The sequence below is a fragment of the Panonychus citri genome, unplaced genomic scaffold (genome assembly GCF_014898815.1).
Source record: "Panonychus citri isolate SS breed McGregor unplaced genomic scaffold, ASM1489881v1 Contig00116, whole genome shotgun sequence".
NCBI lineage: Eukaryota > Metazoa > Arthropoda > Arachnida > Trombidiformes > Tetranychidae > Panonychus > Panonychus citri.
In genome coordinates this window covers 510018-528431 of record NW_026515521.1, presented here as the reverse complement: position 1 = coordinate 528431, position 18414 = coordinate 510018, and the positions used below count along the sequence as shown (strand labels likewise).

Sequence of the window (18414 nt, the reverse complement as noted above, 5' to 3'; positions counted from 1 at the left end):
GTGTTAATGTTAATCGAAAGGTGGAGTTGGAACCACGAAAACAATTTAAATGTTTTCAAATCAGATGTTGAGGTTAATCAATAAATCCAATGATTGTCTCTTTAATTATCGGTGATTTAATCATCACCATCTCTCATGATACGGGTCTTTAACAGGTCAACTTTCCACCTCTTATGTTATAATTAATGTAGTTAACTAGATTCTAATCAATCTCATTGTGATACTCAATTTGTTTACCTTTTTTTTTTGGTAAAAACAACAACAAATCCTTCACTTGATAATCTCTCTCACCTTAATTTATTATTGATATTTTCCCAAATCTAATATCAATATATTAATAATTTTGTTTCTCTTTCTGCCTAATTTATTTCCCAATCACTCTAATTGTATGATTAACCTTTTTTGTCAATTTAAATTCGACAAGTTGATCAACTATTTACCTTTCATGTTAGTTCAATTTAGAATTTTATATAAATTCTCTCATGTTGATCTTGTTTTCTTTTCTTCTTCTTTTAAATTGTGATGTTTTCTTTTTCTTATTTCTCTCCATTGATTTAATCACTTCTTCTCCATATTCAAATGGATTTACTTCCTATTCTAAATTATTGTGATGATCTATGAGAGAAAAGTGATACCATTCATCTTGTTCCATGTTCTTTTTTTTTTATTCTCACCTGTGTATCTAATTATCTATTCTAATTGAAGGAAATTCGTCACCATTGGTACCCAAATTTACCAATTTAAATTCAACACAAGATCAACTATAATTATCTTTAAATGTTACAGGTAAGTTTCAATCAATAAAACCGATATTTTCTATTCCACCCCAATTACCCTGTTGGGTTGAGTTAATGTTGTCTGACCAGTGGTGTGATTCATGGCCAACTTTATATTAACCAAATTCATGTGTTAACTAGTTATCATATCCTAAGGGTACACTAATTGTTACAGTATCATCACCATCATCATCCTCATCATGATAGTTATTATTTTATCATCATTTAGTTTGACTTAATTCTGATTGAGACCGGATAATAATACAACAATCATTAAACCGTATCCGGTTTTGTAAACCCGATCATCTAATCAGCATCATCATTTAATCATCATAGTGTTTGTGAAGTTAAAAGGATATTAAAATCAATTAGATTGTTTCAAAGGAAAAAAAGAAAAAATTATTTAGCTAATTCAATATGACCAATAATCGTGTTGATTGATTAACTGATGAACAATTATTATTACCGTTCAATTGGTACTCAAATATCATGATACAAGTATGAGAAGAGGGATTATCTTTTTCAACCTTTTTCCTTTCTCCCCTTAATCAGTGAAAATATTGATCTTCGTAATGGTTTTATAAATTATTCTTTTTTTCGAATATAATTTCTGTTCTATTCTCCTATTGTTAACGATAACATATCATCATCTTTGGTCATGAATTCACTCTCCTCCTTTTTCCTCCTCCTCATCCACCCGAAACTCACTCATCACTTTTCTCTCCTTCACTTTAACTTTTCTCCTCTCCTTCAAACTCCAACAATCAACTAACGATGTTATTACGATGATGACAATTAACTGATTCTATTTCAGTAATAACCGATATTGAGACTGATTCAATTTCAGTTTTGTTATTCTCTCTCTTTATTCAGTAGAACATTGAAAATTTCCTTCTCTCTCTCTCTCTCTCTCTCTCTTCATTGGTCATTGAACATTTTCATCCCAATTCCTTAATTCCAAAGTTAATTTCCAAATTAATAATCTGTGATTATCTTCTTTTCAGTTTTAATCGTCAATTCTAATCTGTAAACAACAATCAACTCTACCGTTTTTCTACAACAAAGTGATGCTGTTCACCTTAATTACTCTTGAAACAATCAACTCATTGTAAATAATATTATGGACATGAAAATGTTACCAATAAGCACCAAAGGGATTTCAAATGCTCATGGATCTTCATCTAAATTTTCCCGAAGTTTTATCCTCACCTTGGCCGTTGGAATGACCTTTGGCTTTAGTTTTGCCTATCTACTATTAAATGTTGTTACCTGGGAGAAAGGTGATCTATTGGGTGGTAATTCCTATTTAATTGCCTCCCAATCACCATCACCACCCTCACCATCATATTATAAACATGATGATCCTCATAATTACCAAGAGATTGAAAATTCACTTGGACCTCGTTTTCCGGTTTCCAATCATATTGGAGAGGAAGATGATCATAAAAGTGAGAATTAATGTTTTCCTTAATTGCTTTTAAATCTATTATTATAATTCAATGTTTATCTTTCAATTAATTTCGAGGTGTTTTGAATACACAACCACTGAACAATTAACTTTTCCACCATGAATTGAAATTGATTCAGTTCAAATTAGTTAGACTCCTGCGACAACTCAACTAATATCAAATTTTTTTTCCGTAATTTAATCACTCACTGGATCTTAATCAATCAAATCAAGAAAATTTTCCAATAGTCAATTTTACATTACGAGCCTTCATCCAAATTTACAATTTAATTGTAACAATTCAAATAGACACCGAAAGTAGACAATCAAAGATTAATCAGTAATTAATCATCTTTGTGTTGTCAATTACATTTAACACTTACAGAACGGAAATGATTATTTTAATTGTTAACCTAATCTTTTCACCATCAAATTAATCATTTAATCAGCTTAACAGTGATAAATTTTACTTTTAATTATTTCCTATCCTCTTAATCCAAACAATCAAATCGTTAATCAACAAAAATTGATTACATAAAATCCTTTAAGATTATCCAAAGTTAAACAATTACCTCACCATTGTTCAACATGACAACCAATAACAATTAACTAATCATCCTACAATTGACATTGTATTACTTTATTTGTTCATATTAATCAGTTTAAAATACAATCTCAATACTCACCTTTGAAAAAAAAAATTTGTCAACAATTAACAAAATTGACAATCAACATTGAAATGAATTGAAATGATTATTTAACTTAAATTGTGAAGGTGAAAAATTGATTAACCTTATCCTAAACAATTAACACTAATAACGATAAGAATTAGTAAAGAAAACACTTTCTTTTATAATTGTTAATCATGATTAACAATTTTCAATTAGTTTTCACCAGTAACAATCAAGAAATCATGATTAGCCTTTAACCACAATTAACAAACAATAAAAAGTTGTTCGTTTTTAACACAAAATATTGATTATTAAACTTAATCAAGGTTTCATTTTAATTCTAACAATCACCATCATCTCATTTTCAACCTTAATTGTTACTTTAATCAAAAAAATTATTAAGAAAATCTCACACAATTAATACATTTATGATTAACTCTGATGAAAGTTTGTATTTGGTAACAATGAAACTATTAATTTTAACCAATCATTATTACAACACTAATCAATCAATTAATAATTAACAACTTATCCTAAAGTGTCAATTAATTTTAATTCATCTCATTTCCTCCTCCACTTAATCACAATAAATGATTATCATGATTATCTTTAATATGAACAAAATTATCACTTTTTATTAATTGTTATTCTTGAAAAGTTTTAATGATGATCACCAATTGATGGTTTATCCCAATTAACCTAAAGTAGTTAGTTAATTGAAACCTTATTCTTAATCATTTGCCCTGAAACACTAATTCTGATGATAATGATTAAGTTAAATCCCTTTTGAGGTCTTCCTTTGATGTCAACAATTAATTTCCAGGCCAAATAATAACAATCACGATTTATCACCATGAATGAACATTCTTATTGTATCATGAATGAATCTCAATTCTAATAATAATTAATCTCTGATGAATCATTTACTCCTTCATAATCTTAATCCTCTTCCTTATGTCATCACAATTAACTTAATCATTTACCATCAATTTCCTGCCAATGACTTGGATCTCAATGAAAATTTCATACATCACATTTCATATGTGATTCTGTGAATATTAATTGTTAATTAATTAACTGTAGGTGAATTAAGTAGACATGATTTACTAACTAATTTATTTATCTAAATGTTAACTAGTTAATTAGTTGATCACGGAAATGTACTAATGCTTATTAATCAATTGTTTTTGTTAAATTTTCACAATTTAACTTTTTCTCTTTATACCAATAATTTAACTCCAATCAGTTAATTGTTTGAATAATATAAATTCACTTTTAATTATTAGTAATGATAATTGTAAATGAAATATGAATCTGATTGACTTGAAAAATTATATTCTAATCATAACAATTAGCTAAATCGTGAAAATTTTCAAAGTAAACTTTTGAAACTCTTTAGGCTCACAATTAAAATTTACTTTTACAATTAGCAAATTAATTGTTAACCAAATGCTTAAATTAACTGAAAATTTTGATTGTTTTAAAATCTTAAAGATCTTGATTCATGATAATCAGACCTTGAATGAATTAACATTGAAAAATCATCAAAAAATATCAACAATTAATGAACAGTTAATTGTAAAACTTTTCTTTTGATCATCCTGAGCATCTGATTAAATATAAATCAACCATTGATTGTAAAGTTGAATAGTTAATCAAATCAAAAAAGTTTTATCAATTTAGTGTAACTGATACATTGAATGTTTATCCTCAAACAATTAACTAACAATTGATTGTTGGTGATAATCAACTGTCACCGATCCCTATGTTTATAAATATTATACATTAATCGCTTCAATAGTTATTTACAAATTTTAATTGCTACAATTATATAATTTGTTGGTGATAATTAAAGTTGAATGAAAGTTTCAACAGTTGAGGTTAATTATAATTGTGAAAGTGAGTTTAACCGTGAATCCTTAGTGTTTATGATTAAATTGTTGCTAATTTAGTTACAATCACCTGATTAATGAATCAATATTACCTATTAGCTTACTAGTTTAACGATTAAGAAGCAATTAGCTAAATTGTTTCGATACTCTCAGTTGAACTATTCAGGTAACCGTGATTTATGTAATGATTATGTTTTTTTTTACCAACAATCAACTATTATTTTAACCATTTCGATGATAATTGTAATTGTAACTTGAACAATCATGTCTTGATTGTTGTAGGGATTATTAGATTAGTAACAACAATTTAAAGTTACCCAATAACCTCCTTTAAACTCCCCCTCACTACCTAATCATCAATTGTACCTAATTAACTATTTAATTGTTAGCTTTAATTACCATAGTTTAATCAATTGGCATTATTATTATGGTCAAATATGGAAGGCAATTGAAGTTTTCAATGAAACTGTTGTTTATTTTTTTTTCTGTCTTCTAATTTAATTTTGATTAGGAACAGATTACAATTTAAATTCACTAATTCTGATTGATTTGTAACAGTAAAAGTTAATGACATTAATTATAAAAAAATATTATCTCATTAAAAGCTTTGGGTGTGTTTCCGTTATGATATAATGATTAATTATTGTTGTCTAACAATTTAACCGATTGTGTTGAATATTTAATTGTATTAATTGTGATTTTTTCTCTCTCTTTCATTTGATAATTTTTCTCACCAGGAGATTACACCGTTGCTGATGAACTTTACCAATCAGTTCGAGTATTATGTTGGATTATGACCAATCCCAAGAACTACCAATCAAAGGCTCGTCACATTAAGGCCACTTGGGGTAAAAGATGTAATAAGTTACTTTTCATGAGTTCGACGTACGATTCAACCTTACCGACGGTTAAATTGGACGTTGAAGAAGGTCGAGATCAACTTTGGGCTAAAACTCGTGAAGCTTTTCGATACATTTACAATAATCACTTAAATGAGGCCGATTGGTTCATGAAAGCCGATGATGATACTTATGTTGTTGTCGAGAATCTCAGATATTTCCTATCCAGTCAGAATTCATCTCAGCCCATTTATTTTGGGTGTAAATTCAAGCCCTATGTCCACCAAGGGTACATGTCTGGTGGTAAGAAAATTAATCACAATTGTCCGCATGTTGTGTAAGGCTGAGAAACTTAATTGCTACTGTTGATTTACTTTAATTAAGGTGCTGGTTATGTGTTAAGTAAAGAGGCACTTGAACGTTTCGTTGTCAAAGGATTGGACCCACTGAACCACCCTGATAAATGTAAACAATCGGGTGGTGCGGAAGACGTTGAAATGGGCAAATGTTTGGAGTCACTTCATGTAACCGCCGGTGATTCAAGAGACAAATTTGGCCGCGGGCGATTTTTCCCCTTTGTCCCCTCTCATCATCTAATTCCTGGTCATGTTGATAAAAGTTTCTGGTACTGGAAATACATTTACTATGAATCAGAAGAGGTAATTTAATTTTATCATCAATATTTTACTACAATTTAAAACTCTAATCACAATTACCAATAACAATCAACATCTCTTCAAGTTTGTAACTATTTTTTTTTTATAGCAACAAACTTTTTCTTTTTCTGTGGTTTTAATTGTTGATGTTGATTGTACATCTTTAATTGTCACCTCTAATTGTTTCAATTGAATCTGCTACAGATTCTTATGTTAGCTATATTAATCGTTAATTAACTGTTCATTGATTGGGTGACTGAATTTACTCAATCAAATTAACAGTTACACTCATAACTTTTTTTTCCTACTTCGTATAATAATCAACCTACACAATCAACAGTTAATCATTAATCCGTTTTGATAAACTAATCAAGCTCATCCTGTTTGGGTTAATATTATATGTAGACAGTTAGTTTAATTGTGAGTGGGAAAGTTTTCAAAGTTTAAATTGATTTTCAGCAATCAACAAATCATATTTGATTATTGTTGGTTTTACTTTTCTGGGTAACACAATTTTTTCACCCAAATGTCTGTTACTTTTATTTTATCATAATAATAATAACAATTAACCTTTGATTTAGCTGATCATCTTCATTAATTTTCACTAAAAGTTATTAGCAATTAAAGCTTAATGATCAGTATCTTCATCATTCATTTGTATTATTTTCACTCCAACAATTTACAAGGTTAACCATTCAGATTAAATCATAACTTTTGATTCATAATTGAAATTTATTTCAATGATTAATGAGAAAGTTGAATTTAACAATTTAACCACATTTAATTTGTCGTATTTAATTATCTTTATTGTGATTTAAAGTCATTACAATCAGTTTATTTGATTACAAAAAACAGACACAATCGACGGATTTAATTGTCACTATTTTAATTGTAATTCAAACAACAATTAGTAATACTATTATTGTTACAATTGTGATGAAAACAATTCCCAGCATACATTGTATGTAATAACATTCATTTTGTCAACAATTAAAACTTTCAACTAACAATCAATGTAATCATATTTAAATAGCCGATATGATGATAAGCTAATTGTTTACGTTGAAGTTTATCATCAATAATTAACCAACAATCAATGAGAGAGACAAAAAAATCAATTGATACTTGAGCTATCAAAAGAAACCAAACCCTTCAATTGATTTTAAACCATCATCATTATCATTGATTTAACTGTCAACAATCAAATTTGAATATCGTTTAAAAACTTCCTTCCTATTTGAGTTGCAATGATAATCGAAATGATCAGTTGATTAGCAATTAAAAAGCTCTGTTTTACTTTGATATTCAAAGGAAACTATTGAAAAAAATGGTTTCCCTTTTTAGATGTTTACAACAATCAAACTATTAATTACGTTAACTTGTTGAGTTTTATATTAATTATCTTCTCTTTCTCTAATTACAGGGTATGAATTGCTGTTCGGACACTGCGATATCATTTCATTATATCAGTTCGGACACAATGTATGTCCTCGAGTACCTTTTATATCATCTACGGCCTTATGGATTACACGAGAAATCATCGAGTCAACCCAAGACAATTAAACCTTTAGAATCAAATTTAATTGCGAGAAAAACTAATTCACCTAGTCTGCTATCATCAACATTATCGACATCAGTTAAAAAAAATTTATCATCATCTGATAATTCAAGCCAAACAATTAGAAATGATAATTAGTTTAATCTGATTTGTTTTTGATTTGTTTACAACAATTTATCTAAATTGTATCAATTCAGTTGAACCAATGAAGGGCCAATCCAAACTAAGAATCTCTTATGAGTGCAAACAATTAGCCAACAATCAAGTAACAAACTTGATTTAATCATAGGATTAAATTGTAAATACTAACTGATCATCAAGGACAATCACTGGCAATTGGTTAACTATACAAATTGGCGATTGAACTGAATTACAATGAAGATAATCAAGAATTAACGACTAATCACCAATTGATTAAACATTCTAATTGTGCCATATCCTAATGCTACACAAAATCAACTATTGGGCATAATGATGTTCCTCTTTTCAAAGTGATCATAATGATTAATTAACTACCAGAAAACTAAATTAAAACCATCAATTTATCAACAATAACAATTGATGATTAACCATTCCAAGTGCTCATCAATCCAATCGTCATGATAACAATTAAGAAACAATTGAAAAAATGGGAAAATTTAACGATGATGTAAACTCAGTATTCAAATGAAATCATCATTCCTTCATCATGATTATCTTGATTATAAGTGACATTTAATTATGACAAACACATGATTTAACAATTAATTTAATATGGAAACCAATTGATTCTCAATGATAACTTATTTTTTAAATATCTATTGTTATCTTTCACAATTAACTATCATTGATCATCGTCATCAACCATTTACATGGTCAACAATTTAATCGATACAATCAAATTATCATTAATCATCATCATTGATCTTCCTATTTTTCAATCAGCCATTTTGCTTTATTGTTTTCTTTGCATTTACCTTGATTGTAATCACTTTTGTTAAATTTTTTTACTGTTAATTTGCTTTCAGTTTTCAATTCCAATTCCATGGTATTGATTGATTAATAATCAATCGTCATCAGCAAGCATTTGGTATTAATTAATTAATCACAACGAAATTGCCAAACAAAAAATTCTAACGCATCGAAATCTTTCTCGAGATGGTTTACCGAATGGAAACAATTTATAAATTAATCGTTTTAATAGTAATGATAATTATCATTTAAATTGATTATAAACTTTGTCTTCTCTAGTCAATTTGATGGAGACTTAAATTGTTTACTCGAAATTGTGTTGAAACAATTTGATTCCAATAAACTTTTTCTGCATTTTGATTTTGAATGAAATTTTATTCAATTAATTCAATTATTGTATTTAAAGAAGCAAAAAAAAGAGTCACAATTTGATATTACATTATACACAAAATAGGCTGTAAAGTTAATCGGATTTGATTATATTAATTAAAGAGTTGATTTGATTGGATTGCTGGTGTCGTTATTTGTATCCCTTAATTGTTGAGCTTATTTGCTAGTGATGATTATGATAAATGGAAAGAGTGTTGTCCTTCATTAGCAGCAAAGATTAATTTCTCTCTCATTATATCGATGTTTGAATAATCAGGTAATTTCAAGTAATTAACACAAGTCATCACACTGGGCAGAAAATCGTCGGGATTTTCTCCAGGTTCAAATGTTTTCCTAACCACCGTCAATGGAGGAGATAAACTTTTCAATCCACCAACTGGAAGTCGAGGTGATCCGGTAACGAATTGTAAAAATTTACGTTGCTCTTCACTGTTCAATGAAGATAAAACTTGAAACAAATATTTGATCATTTCCATTGTTGGTTGTCAATAACTTCGTCCACAGGAAGAGAATGGAAGAAGAAGAGAAGATGACACTAAATGTCTATGGAGACAATTGCCAACCAGCTTTATAATCAGTTCTATCATGCAAGAAAATGCACGAATCACCGAAACCACAAAATCCCGTCTCCTTAAAATCTTTACAAATATCAGGCTGATAGTCCCATCGAATTGTTGGCCTTATATTGGAAGGAGCTTTCATCGGTCCTTTGGATTTGTTAGCAACACCTTCCTTTCCGCTGTCGATTTGTCTCTCCGATGTTGCGCCCATGTCTTTAGGTCCTTCACGGATAATATTCTTACTGGTAGAATATGATACAGAAATTGATGATTTATCTTCTTCTCCATAAGAATCAGAACTCGATTCAACCTTTGCGTTGTTTTTTCTTCCGACAGTCCGACCAATACAAACCTTTTTAATCGGTCTACAGATAATAATTTCTTCCTCCTCTTCATCGGATGATTTTTCCTCATCTCTCTTTCGAAAATTAATTTTAACTGGTCTCTTGAACATCTTTACACAATTTAACTCTAATTAAAAGATACAAATAGTAATAGAAATAAGTAAATATCATACAAAACAATGTTACAGTAAGAAAGATTGACGAGTAGCAACAACGGTTGAGTCTATTAATTGAAAAAATGGCGGTAAGACGATACGAGTGTTTGTCAGCTCAACATTTTCACTTAAAGCTGATTTTTTTCGGCTTAAGGTTCAAGCTACATATTAAAATGAACTTAATTGTTTAATTAACTGTGTCTGTTTAAATTCGTATTATAAATTTAACACTTAATTTTGAGCATTGTGATTGTGTCTTACAGCAATTCTCAGTAATTTTCGCCGATTTACCAAGAGGTTTAGGTTAGTCGAGTTCCCATTTGAGACGAAGGTGAGAATCAGATCCAAAGATAATTTGAATCATTAAGTTTGTCATGAAGAAAATGAGAAAATAAAATTAGAATTGCAATCTATTCAAAGAATGAATTTGGAATAGAGAAGAGAAAATTGTATCAAATTACCAACAAAACTTTCCAAGAAACAAAATGATTCAAGTTATTACGATGCAATAAGAACTTCAGTTCTAAGAGTAACAAAACCAACTAAAGTAACTGTTAAACTATTATAATTTTGATACTGAATTTATAAGATAAAAAATAATAACCCAACCAGGTAAATTTAATAAGTTTAAGTTAATTAAAATTAAAATTTATCAGGAGCGAAAAAGTTAAGCTTTCCAAAAAAGTTACGAACAAATTAGTTAATTCCAATCAACCAGATGGAGACACAAGTGCAATTCAAGATTTTGTGGCAAGTTGGTCGTGAACAGAACCACGAGGAAAAACTTGAGAGTCTCAAGTTGAGACAGAATACCAGAAGAGCTAAGTGGACCGATACATGGGACGATTAAGACGAATCGAGTAATTTTTCCGTTCGAATGAGAAATTAAAAAAAATAATCAATCAAATTCAAATAAGTAAACCAACGTGACAGCGAATATGAAAAAGACATTGTAACCTTGTTACCGAAATTGAGGTTCAAGTTAGTTAATGGAAATGAAATAAAAGTAATTTTTGCTATTTAATTAACATAATTAATACGTAATGATTAATGAGATAATCAACTTCTTAATTAGAATTTGATTTTACCTATTACATGTTTCGTGGATCATTCTGGTTACTCATTAAGTTATCCATGAGTTTTTCACCCTTATTGTTAAAATCTCATTATTCATTGTCGATCGTTTTATTGATCGACAACGATCATTATGAAAAGCGTTTCCTACTGTCAATCTTGATGATGGAATCGCGACCAGAAAACACAAAATTGATGGACAATTGAAGTTTTACTAATTGTTGACAATGAAAAAAGGAAGAAAAAATTAAAGAGAAAAACAAATTGGAATAAGATTTTGTTTAATTTGTCAACAAACAATAAACTGTAAATCGTTTCATTCGAATCGTGGGATCATCAGTTGCAATCATTTCCATCGTTGGGTGACAATAACTTCGTCCACAGGGAGAGAGAGAGAGAGAGGAAGAAGAGAAGAGAAAAATCTTCAACCATAAGAAAACATCGGTAGAGAGGAAATCAAATGCGTGCTTCAAGCCTCACTTTCCTTTTCTCTCTCCTCTCTTTCTCTCTTTCTTACCTTTTTTCTTAACATTTCTTCATCTCTCTCTCTCTCATCGCTCCTTCTCTTCTCACTGTACAACATTCCAATCTAAGCATTGTTTTTTGGCCCGGTTTCCTCTCTCTCAACTTTCTTTTTTTTTCTTTTCTCTCTCTCTCCTATCCCCTTCTCCCTCTGTTTAATTGTTTGTTTTTTTTTGTTATTCTTTGACTATTGTGATCATCATTGTACTGCCATCATCAACGTACCAATAATTAACATCAACAAAGCTTCACTTCCAACGACAACCACAACAAAAACAAGAATTAACAAAAAGACAACATTAAACGAATATTGTTCCGTCGATTCCAATCAACATTCAAAATTGGAAATAAATTGTTTTAAAATTCAATTTTTCTCTCTCTCTCTCTCATTCGCTTCACACCTTATCATCATCTTCTTCTTTCATCATCATTGTTGTTTCAAATCTTTCGCTCCTGGTCCAGGTAATTTGGAGAAAAGAAACTGTGCTAACTACTTTGCTAGCAGTTAGTCGTCATCTTTTTTTTTTCTTCTCTCTTGATTCTCTTACCATAGACTTGACTTAAGTACAAGTTGCTAGTTTTCTTCATCTTCCATCTTCTTTTTTTTTCTTCTCCCATCGCTTGGATTCTCTTCTTTTTCTTCAAGTCTTTTTTTCTCATTTTCTTCATCTTCATCTTATTAATACATCATAATCATTGTGAATTTTGTTCCATCATCAGTTCAGAGAGATTTACCATCAACGAATTGCGACCGAACATCAACATAATATCTTAGTGATAATTTTCTATTTCTCCAAAGGAATTTCTCTTTTTTCTATTCTCTAGAAATTGTTTTCTTCTTCTTCTTCTTCTTCTTCTTCTCTCTCTCTCTCTCTCTCTCTCTCTCTCTCCTGTTGATCCACATTCTGTTTATGTTTTGGATGTTAACGTTTATCGGATACTTCCATCAACTTATTGTTGTTTTTGTTTCCATGTTAAAGTTTAATTGTTGATACGATAAAAACAACACCAAAAGAAACCAAAAAACAACAACAAACATGAGCTTGAAAACAATATTGAGAAATTTTCTCAATCACTTTGAAACGCTGGAGGAGAGACGCAAATGTCCCAATGATGATGAAGATTTATATGCAATTGAATTTCAATCTCTCAAAGAATTAACTGAATCTCTTAAACGTGAAAATTTCTACGCCTGTAAACATGGACTTAAAGACGTTAATAGAAGGAAAAATCGATACAAAGATATTCTTCCATGTAAGTATCTAATTCCTCTTCCGATTAACTAATTGTTTCAAACTTGTAAATTGATCAGCGAAAGAAAGAAACAAAAATGAAAACTTGATTCTAATAACTAATCCAATTCTCTGATTTCTTTTTCTTCTAGATGATTATAGCCGAGTGATTCTAAGTGAATACCCTGGTGTTCCTGGGTCCGATTATGTTAACGCCAATTTTGTTCGTGGATCAACGGGATCGGCCTGTGCCTATGTCGCTTCTCAAGGTCCACTTCCTAATACCGTTGTTGATTTTTGGCGTTTAATTTGGGAATGTGAGGTTCGGGTCATCGTAATGGCCTGTAATGAAACCGAATCGGGAAAATATAAATGTGAAACTTATTGGCCTGCAGTTAATGATCAGGAACAGCAATATGGCAATATAACTGGTATGCAAATTAGATGATCAATTAACTTTCCCTTTTTTTCAACTAATCAACCAAGTGAAAGTTAAATTAATTCAAATTACCTGCATTGTTTTTCATTTACCTGTACACCAAAGTTAATCATAATTACCACTAGATTAACATCAGAATTAACTTATTGGTTTAGGTTTTTTTACGTTTATAACTTTGCATAATTAGTGTAATAGTTTTAAGGACATTTACTATTCATGATTTTGATTGTAATCAGTGAATTTTAATTCTTGAAGCCCTTGATTTACTTTTACATTAACTGATATACTGACATTAATTTTGTTACCTCAACAATTAGTTGATAATCTACATGATGAGTATAATTATTTTTCATCAACTTTTTTCAACTCAATTCAAACTTTTCTGGTTAAATCATAATTGTTGTCATCTTTTTGTTATCATTGATTCACAACAATCATGACTACTTAATGATGTTGTCAATTCGTTGGTTGAATTGTTATTTTCTTGTGATACATTATTTTACACTAATCGTGTTGTATTATTATTGAACAATTAGTTAATTCTAATTCTAATTCTAATTTTACTTTTTTCTTTTATTATTTGATTCTTTTATTTTCTTCGCCTCTTTTCAACAGCTCAACAGATCGATTGGAGACAAGTTTGTCCCGATTTTCTGGTTCGCACCTTTAGGATTACATGTGACAACAAAGAACGAATTGTTTGCCAATTCCATTATACAACTTGGCCTGATCACGGGGTTCCCACGACGGTCGGACCGATTTTGGAGCTTGTCAGGTTAATGAGAGATGTCCAAGCAACTGAGGCAACACCAATTCTGGTTCACTGTAGTGCGGGTTGTGGCCGAACGGGTACAATTTGTAGTATAGATTATGTTTGGGCTCTTCTACGAACGGGAAAACTAAAAGAAGGTCAGTTGGTCATTTGGTTTTCTTTTCTTTTCTTCTATTGACTAACGATTAAAAACGAGCACCAAGAAGAAAAAGTTACACTTAACGATTGATGATCGACCCTTGGGTTTATAGTTTACAACTCCAATTGATTTTTTCCCTTTACAATCAATAAGAAAAATACTTGTATCAATTGTAATCGCTTCTCCTTTTTCTCCTTGATCAGTTATAATCAAAATCTATTATCGTTTATTAATTGTTTTGCTCTCTTTTATTTCTTTAGATTTCAGTTTATATAAAATCATCCATGAGATGAGGAGACAAAGGATCGCAATGGTTCAGACTCAGGAACAGTATATACTTTGTTATCGAGCCGTTGCTGCGCTTTTCGAGCAACAATTAAAGGTTATTGATGCTCATACATATGAAAACTTGGACGAAGATGGTGAACCATATCATAAGTAAGTTAAATTAAATTACGAAATTAAAGTATTCAAGTTATATTTGTGTGTCTCAATTGGAGGAAATAAAATGTGATTGTTTTTTTTATTGATTGACTACAATTTAAAGGCTATTTTGATTCTGATTGTTAGTCAACTATCCATAAGAAAGTTATGAGAAACAGCCAATAGATTGTTAATAGATTTCGATGATTACATTTCCGCTCTTCTTTACAATCAATTTGGAAATAAATTGTTTGTGGAAAAAGTTACGCAAAGATTAGCCCGTTTTTTATGATCTCTTTTTTGTTCATCGCTTGTTATACTCATGATTTACTTTTCATTCATCTAATTCATTTCTCTTTTTGTTATGATTTACGTTTAATTTTTTATTCTTCTTGTTTCTCTTTCTAAAAAGGTTTGCTGAGGAAGCGAATTCAAGTTCTGATGATGAAGAAAGCTCGCCAGGTATCAGTGAAGCAGAAATTCATTATCGAGTTCAAAGGAGTGCCACTTTTCCGAGTAAAGATATGAAACAATTGGTTGACTCTTGGAAGAGTAAAAAAATGACAGCTACTCCATCCACAGAATTACCTTCACATCCTTCAGGTGAGTGACCTGGTCATTTGTTGACCCTTTTCAAGGATAAAATAAAAAGGATAAAGGGGATGGATGATATAAAGAGAAGAATTAAAAATTTCATTGCTTACAATTGAAATTTTTTTTCTTTCTTTTTTGTTCAATCATATTTTTCATTTAAAACTCATCCTTCATCTTTTTATTTCTCTCTCTCTCTCTCTCTCTCTCTCATTCTCATTCTCACTCGTTTTCTTTTTGCAGATTCAATAATGTTCAATGAAAATCAAGGTAGTCATGATAATAAACAGGAAAAGTTGATTGGGAAGGCAACAGTGATACGTCGTCCAAGCATAGCGAAGTTTAAAGCGATGTTTGGTTCAATGGAATTGGCTCATCATCAACTTCGCTCTCAACATTCCCAATCTCATCCTCATCATCTTCACAATCCATCACATTTTCGTCCATTGGAACCTCCTCGTTTGGAAACTCCCTCTGATAACGGTAACAATAACAATCCAAACAACAACGATCTTTCCAACAAAAGTACCAACAACGGAAACAATAACAACTATTTCCATGGGAACAATTTTTCATCACGTTTTCAGGACTCCGATTGTACAGATTCGGTGGCCACTTCAGATCAAGAAGCTGAAAATGACCGTGAACCCTCATCTCATTATCAAATTACCGCCAACCCTTTATGTGAACCTAAAAAACCGTTTTCCTATTTGGCTCCAGAGCAACTTAAAGCTTTTAGCGTTCATCATCTTAATCATAATCATCATCATCAACAAAAACAACAACAAAAACCTCCTTCATCACCTTCACCTCCTCCACCACCTCAACTAATCGGAGATACGAGTAATCAAGACTTAGCTGATGATGATGAAATTGATGGTCAGCCAACCTATGAATCTCCAGCAGATATAATCAGACGCCAACAACAACAGCAACAACAACTTCATCTTCATCAACAAAAGCAACAACATCACATTAATCAACTACAATTACAACGTCAACAGCAACAATCACAGTTTCCCCCGCATCCGATGTTCCAACGATCATTTGATGATGGAATGATTAATCTAATGAATAAACATCGTTCGAGTCTATTAAAAGATTTACCTCCTCCACCTAAACCCCCAAGGACATTTCAATATGGTACAAAAGGCAATACAATCTCTCATATGAATGGTCGCGCCCTTTTAAGTCCACTGGAATCAAATAATAGCGGTCGTATCATAGTTTCCGTTGCTAAAAGGTAATTTAAATTACTGTTTCTTACAATAGTTCAGTTAAATTAATTGTTTTCTTTTTGTATTCTATCCAGAGTTAGACCTCGAATACACATTCCCGATGATGAACGACCTTCGTTTCCTGAATCTAAAAGTCACAATGATCTCTATTCGGCTTCAACCTATTCTAATTTACCATTTTCTTTTGCACGATCGTCACCAGCACCTCCACCTTCAGCTCCTTCGAGCACGATGACATCTCAATCTTCCCAAGTAAATCAGTATTATGGTTACATTTCATCTGGAAAACATCAATTGGATAAATTAAGTCAAGATTCAAATAATCAACCACTTTACGAACGATTAAAACATGACCTTTTCCAAACACAAACCAATGGACATGATCTATCGTCGAGTGGTAGATCATTATTCCGTCCACCAATACATCGAATGCCTTTAACTAATGTAAACAAAATAATTAACCGTGGAGGTGGAATCGGAATTGGTGGAGGAAATGATGGATTACCACAGTTTCTTTCACCTCATCGAAATTTACCTGAACCCAATCGTTTTGGTAATTTAACAGTTCGACGAGAAATAACAAGTCCACCACTTTTAATGCAGAATCCACATCCATCCAATCCATTGGTATCTCGAAATCATGGAATCTTTCCCGGTCTTAATGGTCAGAATTTAGTCCATCCAATACCATCACGTCCACGTCCTCCAATCAAACTTCCCGATTGTAATGACCTGAGAAGTGTCGCCGGTGATAATAATAAAATAGGACAACAAGCGACTCCAAATATTAAAATGAATTCATTCAATAACAATAGTAGTAACAATCAACAGCAGGAACAACAACAAATTAACCGGTCAAACGGTAATAATAATAAACCAAATCAAAGTAACAACGGTACACCTCGAAGTGGAATCCCAATCTCAGCAACTCCAACACCAGGAACTCCGATTGGAAGTAAATTTAATAACAATAAAAGCAACAAGCACAATAACAATATGAACAATAACACCAGTGATAAAAGTTCATCAGAAGTTGGTGGTCGTACTAATGAAAACAAGAAAAAATCAACTAAATCAAATAGTAAAAGTGATTCTAAACTTGGTAATCAAGTTAATCAAGGGAATCAAGAGACTAAGAAACATTCATCATTCTCGTTTTCTAGTACATTTTTCCCGTTTCGTAAAACAACAAAATCGAAAAGCTCAGCTAGTCCTAATCAACAATCAGGCCCACAATCTATTCCAGGTAATTAAAGTTAACCATAATTGTCTAGATAAATAATTAATCACTAATTCGTTTTTCTCTCATCTTTAGGTAACAATACAAACATACGACCACCTCATTCACACCGGTTTTCCCCTCCAACCCAATGGACGCAAGTTTAATTTTCTACCTGAAATGAATTAATTAGTTATTATCCAATCTATTGATGAACAATTAGTGGTGATGATTAATGATCTGATTAACGAAAATGAAAAGCAATTGTATCGTGCAATAAACGACCATCCTCTGCCGTTGATTTACCACTTTGATTCAAGTCCATCCGAAACAAAAATAAGGCCAAATATAATATTTGACCAAGCATCTAATTTAATTGTGCAACATTGATCAATTATTATTATTATTATTATTATTATAATCAATCAATTATCAATCAATAATTGATATAAATTATTTTTTGTCAACATCTTTTTTTTTCATATAAACGCAACTTTTTTTTGAATTAGTTATGAAAACTCAACCA

The 18414-nt window shown here is 30.8% G+C and overlaps 3 protein-coding genes across 4 annotated transcripts; 2 read left to right on the top strand and 1 right to left on the bottom strand.

Annotated features, from left to right (window-relative positions):
- The first annotated feature begins 65 nt into the window (after positions 1–65).
- Positions 66–9162, top strand: LOC128390243 (glycoprotein-N-acetylgalactosamine 3-beta-galactosyltransferase 1-like). 2 transcript variants are annotated; one of them, XM_053349931.1, is made up of 5 exons: positions 66–786; positions 1781–2224; positions 5524–5928; positions 6010–6284; positions 7705–9162. In XM_053349931.1, exons 2-5 carry the CDS (start codon positions 1897–1899, stop codon positions 7975–7977), a joined length of 1281 nt encoding a protein of 426 aa, XP_053205906.1. In that variant the 5' UTR covers positions 66–786; positions 1781–1896; the 3' UTR covers positions 7978–9162. The 2 variants fall into 2 exon arrangements, with proteins under 2 accessions (XP_053205906.1, XP_053205907.1); XM_053349932.1 differs by lacking the exon at positions 66–786 and adding an exon at positions 1023–1274.
- Positions 9163–9508: 346 nt separating this feature from the next.
- LOC128390250 (E3 ubiquitin-protein ligase RNF113A-like) lies at positions 9509–10262 on the bottom strand. The gene has a single exon (XM_053349940.1). It carries the CDS (start codon positions 10192–10194, stop codon positions 9724–9726), a length of 471 nt encoding a protein of 156 aa, XP_053205915.1. The 5' UTR covers positions 10195–10262; the 3' UTR covers positions 9509–9723.
- A 1456-nt stretch (positions 10263–11718) lies between these two features.
- LOC128390238 (homeobox protein 2-like) lies at positions 11719–18278 on the top strand. Its single transcript, XM_053349926.1, has 8 exons — positions 11719–13089; positions 13220–13498; positions 14122–14415; positions 14678–14855; positions 15253–15443; positions 15675–16674; positions 16744–17915; positions 17985–18278. Exons 1-8 carry the CDS (start codon positions 12873–12875, stop codon positions 18053–18055), a joined length of 3402 nt encoding a protein of 1133 aa, XP_053205901.1. The 5' UTR covers positions 11719–12872; the 3' UTR covers positions 18056–18278.
- The last annotated feature ends 136 nt before the right edge of the window (positions 18279–18414 follow it).